Source organism: Amphiura filiformis, chromosome 6 (assembly GCF_039555335.1).
Source record: "Amphiura filiformis chromosome 6, Afil_fr2py, whole genome shotgun sequence".
Taxonomy (NCBI): Eukaryota; Metazoa; Echinodermata; class Ophiuroidea; order Amphilepidida; family Amphiuridae; genus Amphiura; species Amphiura filiformis.
This window is the reverse complement of record NC_092633.1, coordinates 46260868-46266904: the sequence shown is the minus strand read 5'-3', so window position 1 is coordinate 46266904 and position 6037 is coordinate 46260868. Positions and strand designations below refer to the sequence as shown.

Genomic DNA, 6037 nt, shown 5'->3' with positions numbered 1-6037 from the left:
ATTATTTGTGAAAACGCGAACGCAAATCGAGGTCATTAATATCTCACAATTGACCGCAAAATGCGTAATTGTTCCAATGTCGCACACAATTGACTTCTGCGTATACCGTACAGCGTCCAACGAACTGCGTGCGCGCTGGCTGCCGATTTGGATTGTGCGCTACCATATTTGCACAGATTCTGATACGCACTTTTGTTATTAGTCGTTTTGTTTTAGCCTGATCGATTTTGGGAAAGGGAAGATGTAAAAATTGTATATTTTACAAACTTTTGAGGAAAATTTTGTGTTATTTTGTAAAGTTAAAAGATCAAAGTGACGGTTATGAATGAGGTTAATAACTTTGCATCGGTTATATACGGGCATTGTGAAAATCTAAACATTTTGCTTTGGACCTCGGAATATCCTCGGGGCTGCGCCCCTCGGGATATTCCTCGGTTCCAAAGGCAAAATGTTTAGATTTTTCACAATGCCCTCCAAATAACCGATGCGCAGTTATTAACCTCTAATTCATAACCTCATTACCATACGCGATGTGTTTAATCCAATCACCGATTATAAATTTCAAATACGCGAACGCAGTTGCAGGTCATTGAAAAAGTATAATGACCGCGTCTCGTGACGTCAGGCGCACAACAATGACCTGAAATCGTGACGTTTCACCGAATTTTAATTGATTGGGGCCCCGAACATGGATTTCTTTTACTATGCAAATGAGGGCGGCGAATTTAAAGATGGCGATAACCACTTAAAATAAATTGCACACGGCGAAACCCCGACGCAAAATATAAACAAGAAAATGTAAACAAAGAACGTAATTGTAGGAAAATACGTGTACATAGTAATCTTGTGTAACATTAATCAACTAAGTTTTGTAATAAATAATGTGAATAAAGATTTTTTTTGAAAAATGAAACATGACTTCCGTGCCCTAATTTCCATGGTGATTGCTGACGTTTGATCTCTGCCGATACCGGCGGCCGACTTTCAGCTGAAGAACCGGCTGCACCGATACGAAGTTTAGAATCCGATGTGTTGTAAACATGGATTTAGAGGTTAATTTTAGCAATTTATGGGATGAATTGGAGTATGATGACATAGTAGAGACAATAGAAGCTATTGAGAGAGAACATGGTACGAACCAATCGGAAATTCATCCCATTTCAGCACCAGTGACTACCACCGCGAGTACCCCGGCCAAAACCGTGACAACCAACAGCAACACGAAGTCGGGGATGCCAGCCAAGCAACCAAGATTTGCTGACACTACTGAAGCAGATCTTGTTAAACTAGAAAGTGCACGTCATGAAAAGAAGACTATGGACACAACAGCATGGGCAGTGCGGCTGATTAAGGGTAAATAAAACCAAATAAAATATCAAGTTCACTTCCCGAGTCCAAATCCTCCCATGCATCTTCGATACGGGCAGTACACGTACGGTGGTACATCCACTGTACTGCGCGCAACAGCGGCGAGGTTGATCATGCCCCAAATATCATGGGATTCCCTGACCTTGACACAATTTAATGTACACAATGTTCACACGCTCGATAAAATAATCTCAGTTCACTCATCATGCTCATAGACCATTTAGTAAATTCCCAGCCAGTTCTCAATAAAAGAAACAATCAAGAGCATCTCAATAGTATAAATTAGCATGGAATTGTGCATGACAAATTGACAATGTAGGCCTATACAGATGTACATGTACATGCACAGTTCATACAGTCAAAGCCTGCATCTTAAAGACTAAGAAAGGGCCTAATAATAAAATGTAATATTAATGAAAGTCACATGTCAATATTTATAACAAAATCAAAAACAAAACCTAAAAAAGCTAACATTGCAATCAACAAATAATTTACTTTCGCATTGTATTTTCTTTTATTGCTTTGCAGAATGGTGCAAGGCTACGAACCACGATGAGAAATTTGAGACCCTGCCACCAGATACATTATGTCAGCTACTGAGACAGTTCTATGGTTCAGCACGTAAAGAGAATGGCCAACCATACTCCAAGTCCAGTCTTCTCAACATCAGGGCTGCGTTGCAGAGATATATCTCGTCTCCGCCATTTAATAGGACAATTAATATTATTCGCAGCGAGCAATTTCAATCAGCCAACAATGTATTTAGCGGGCATTAAAAGTGATGAAAAGAGATGGAAAAGATACCAGCAAGCACTATCCCCCCATTACAACTGAAGATCTATCAAAGATGTTTGATACCAAGGTTCTATCCATGAACAATCCCCAGAGTCTACAGAGACTAGTTTTTTCCAATGCCAGTACTTTTTTTTTGCAGGAGGGGAGGGAAGGCTTACGAGATTTAAAGAGAGATTCCTTTGCAATTAAGCAGGATGCCTCAGGAAGGAGTACATTACAATGACATTCAATGAGCACCAGAAAAACCATCCTGGTACGCTCAATGAAACATATCAAATGAACAAACGGGTTCACTGAAACAGGCGAGGACAACTGTCCTGTAAGAGCGCTTCAAGCTCTACCTCTCCAAATTGCACCCATCATGTGAGTGGTTCTATCAACGCCCCAAGAGGCTCGCATCTGGTGCCATCTGGTATGATAACATTCCAGTAGGACATAACACCATAGGGAATATGATGACAAACATCTCAAAGGCGGCAAATCTAAGCCAAATCTACACAAATCATTCGATCCGGCAGCTGCAATTACCGTTTGAATAATGCTGGCTTCAGTGACCGAACCATCTGTAGCCTATCTGGGCATAGGAACAGCAGCAGCCTGAAAAGCTACTGTAGTGACGCCAGTGACGGACAGAAGCGCAACATGACCCAAGAGTTGTCCCGTCAGCAACGCAAGATTCCAAGAACGGCAACTCTTGCTTCACCTACAGTGTCTCTGATACCAGCATCTTCAATAAGATCACCTGCAAATTATACCATAGCACAACCAGCACCACTAGGCCTACCAACAATAGGCCTACCCACAACATCAGCAATGCCAATGATCCCAGCTCAGCCATCTCTTACCAGTGCAGTAGTGCGACGTCCACCCAACACCATGAACACAGCTTCATCAGCCTCAACAAGCTCTGCAGCAAATGTGGTGAACATGGTGAATCCACAAAATTTACACCCTATGTTCACCAACTGCAACTTTCAGGGTGCAACACTGAACTTTCATTTTGGACAATAGCCCCTGAAACTGACATGCTATTTAAATTCTGATTAAGTGATTAAATATATAGCTTTAACTTCAAAGAAATTGTAATCAGCCAAATTTATTGCATTTAAAAAAAATAATACATGAATAACTCAAATGATTGTAAATAGTGTTATTTTTTTATGAAGTGCAGATTGTACATGTACTGCTGTTTGAGCCTGTTTCAGAAAATGCTATCCGGCTCGTAAACCAAACCTTTATAGACATGTGAAAGTTAAAATGATCTGCTTTACGTTTTGCATATTTCCAATAATAATCATCTGCATGTTGACCTACATGTAAAAACAGCAATTTTGTAGCATTTATCAAAAGAACTGAAATAATTACGGTAACACATATTATAGTAGTATTGCTGTATGCCTAATGCCTATGCATGTATGTAGTGAATTGGTTGTAAACATGTCACATGAAATAACCAAATCTTTTTTCAGTGCATTTTTAAAATTTATACAAATCAAATGTGATTGTAGTTGTACAATTGCCATTTCAGAAATGATCTCTATGATTAAGTTCTATAAACTTCTAAATGCACAGTACTGAATGATGTATGCATGATGTAAAATTAATGGTAACCGCTATTTTGTAGCCAAAAAATTATCTTGATGAGTTCACATTTGAGTGATAGATGCCATGTGATGTGCATCAAAGTAGGCGATTAACTTACATTTTTGTAAGCTTAATTTGAAATTAACAATTGAGGTTAAAATTGCAGTGTCAAAATCTCTTCATTCAGTGACAAAATGCTAAATGTGACTGTAAATGTAATGTAAATAGTGTTATTTTTTTTAATGAGGTTATTGTACATACCATAATACAGTTGCTTTTCCAGAAATCATCAGCTATCATCTCATGGTTTTAAATCTAAACCATAGCATAGTATGAGCAATTTTAAAACTCCTTGGATGAGCTTGATTTGTAAATTTTTCAAATGTAGGTAATTTTCATGAGGTGACTTTAAACTTTGACCTGTTTAGTGTGATATTTACATGTAAAAGCGTGACTTGTGTTCACTGTTTACATGACTATTTAACACTTAATTTGTTTGATAATAATGTTTAATGTTTAGATTGTTTGGTGAAATACATGTAACAATGTGATGCAGTACTATTATTAGCTCATGTACTGTGTACCATGTCGAGAGACATGCACGTGTACATCATCATGATCATGTACGTCTTGGTCGACAATGGAGCTTCAGCAGCTTTCAGCTCATGAGCTTGCAATTTATGCAAGCTTCTCTAGCACCGGGCTCTAGTAATCCCGGCTTGCAATTGATCTAGATTAGACTAGCAAATTGCTAAAAATATGAGATCCGGACTATAATAGCTTACCTTTTAGACTGCACAATTTTACACGATTTTAGAACCTCATGAAGTGAGCTGTCAGCTGTAAACACCATGCTTCCACGTACATGATTATGTTTTTGCAAAGTGGGTCAGGTTCAACATGTAATAAACCATGATAATATTGTATTTTTGGTACAGTTTCCTATCCTGTATTTCCGTCTTGCTTGCAGTCGAGGTCCTTACAAAGATATTATATTCCAAGAAAAACACAACTGTGAAGTATTCCATCTTTTTTCGACGTATTTCCTCGACATTCCAATAGCATTGTCTTCTACATTTGATAATTAACGACACGCGACAAAATTCCCGCACTTCGAAAGGAAATGCTAAGCGGGCCCTGGAACATGGATGACATTTAAAAACACATCGCAACTACTAAATATTAAATTATTCCAAATACTGCGTTGTGATTGGTCAAAACTTGTTACTGGGCGGATGATGGACGGGGAAACCCCTCTAAATTGTATTTTGGTCGGAACAATGCATAATTATAGAAGGGGTGAAGGTATGAAACGAGGGTTCGACATGATCAAAAGGGACCGATTTATGTTTTTGGGGAACAAAATAATGGTTAAAATCCTTCTTTCTACATCAAGGACGGTTATGAATGAGGTTAATAACCGCGCGTCAGCTGATTTTCGGTGATTGTTTGAAATCGGAGGGTTTGTTTGGTCCTTCGAATTTTCCCTCAGGGGCTGACGCCCCTTCGGGAAAATTCCTCAGGACCAAAACAAACCCCTCCGATTTCAAACAATCACCTCAAATCAGCTGACGCTCGGTTATTAACCTCTAAGCAATTTTATAAATTTTATGTAAGGCCTAAAAAATTGTTTGATTGGCGTAACCCGACCTACCCTAATATTAGGCCCGACCCTAACTTGTTTATTTATTTTTTGCAAAAAAAAATTATAAAATTTAAAAAAATACATAAAATTAAATAGGCCTACATTTAAAAAAAAAGGAAGAAAAAAAGTTCCAAAGCCTTTATCAAACGAAATTTACAGCTTAAAGGAGTATTTCGTGATCCTAGCATCCTCTTTTTATGATGTATTTCAGTACATATCCACGAAAAAAGCATATTCCCAAAATTTCAGTTGATTCCGATATTGCGTTTGCAAGTTATGCATGATTATGTGTATTACACTGCTCCATAGACAATACGTTGTAGGCCTAATTTCGTTCTGGTGCACCAGAACGAAATTCAAATTTCACGATATCTTTGCTAAACGAATTAATCTGTAAGAAATATTTTGTACATAAACATTATGTAGCCAGAGGTTTCCAGTGATATAAAAATCTCAACTTTTTTTGAGAAAAGTGGGGGATGAGGCTGTGGATCACGAAATGCCCTTTAAAAAGTAAAAAATAAAAATAAAAAATAAAAAAGAATGCCGACCTACCCTACCCTAAATTTTTTTTATGTTACGCCAATCAAACAATTTATTTTTAGGCCTAAAAGCCCGAGGTAATGAGGCGCACCTCCGTCACTA

General features: G+C 38.0%; 1 protein-coding gene across 1 annotated transcript; it reads left to right on the top strand.

Annotated features, from left to right (window-relative positions):
- Nucleotides 1-958: 958 nt before the first annotated feature.
- Nucleotides 959-2144, top strand: LOC140154559 (uncharacterized). Its single transcript, XM_072177126.1, has 2 exons — nucleotides 959-1353; nucleotides 1897-2144. The coding sequence occupies exons 1-2, from the start codon at nucleotides 1041-1043 to the stop codon at nucleotides 2142-2144; spliced, it is 561 nt and encodes a 186-aa protein (XP_072033227.1). The 5' UTR covers nucleotides 959-1040.
- The last annotated feature ends 3893 nt before the right edge of the window (nucleotides 2145-6037 follow it).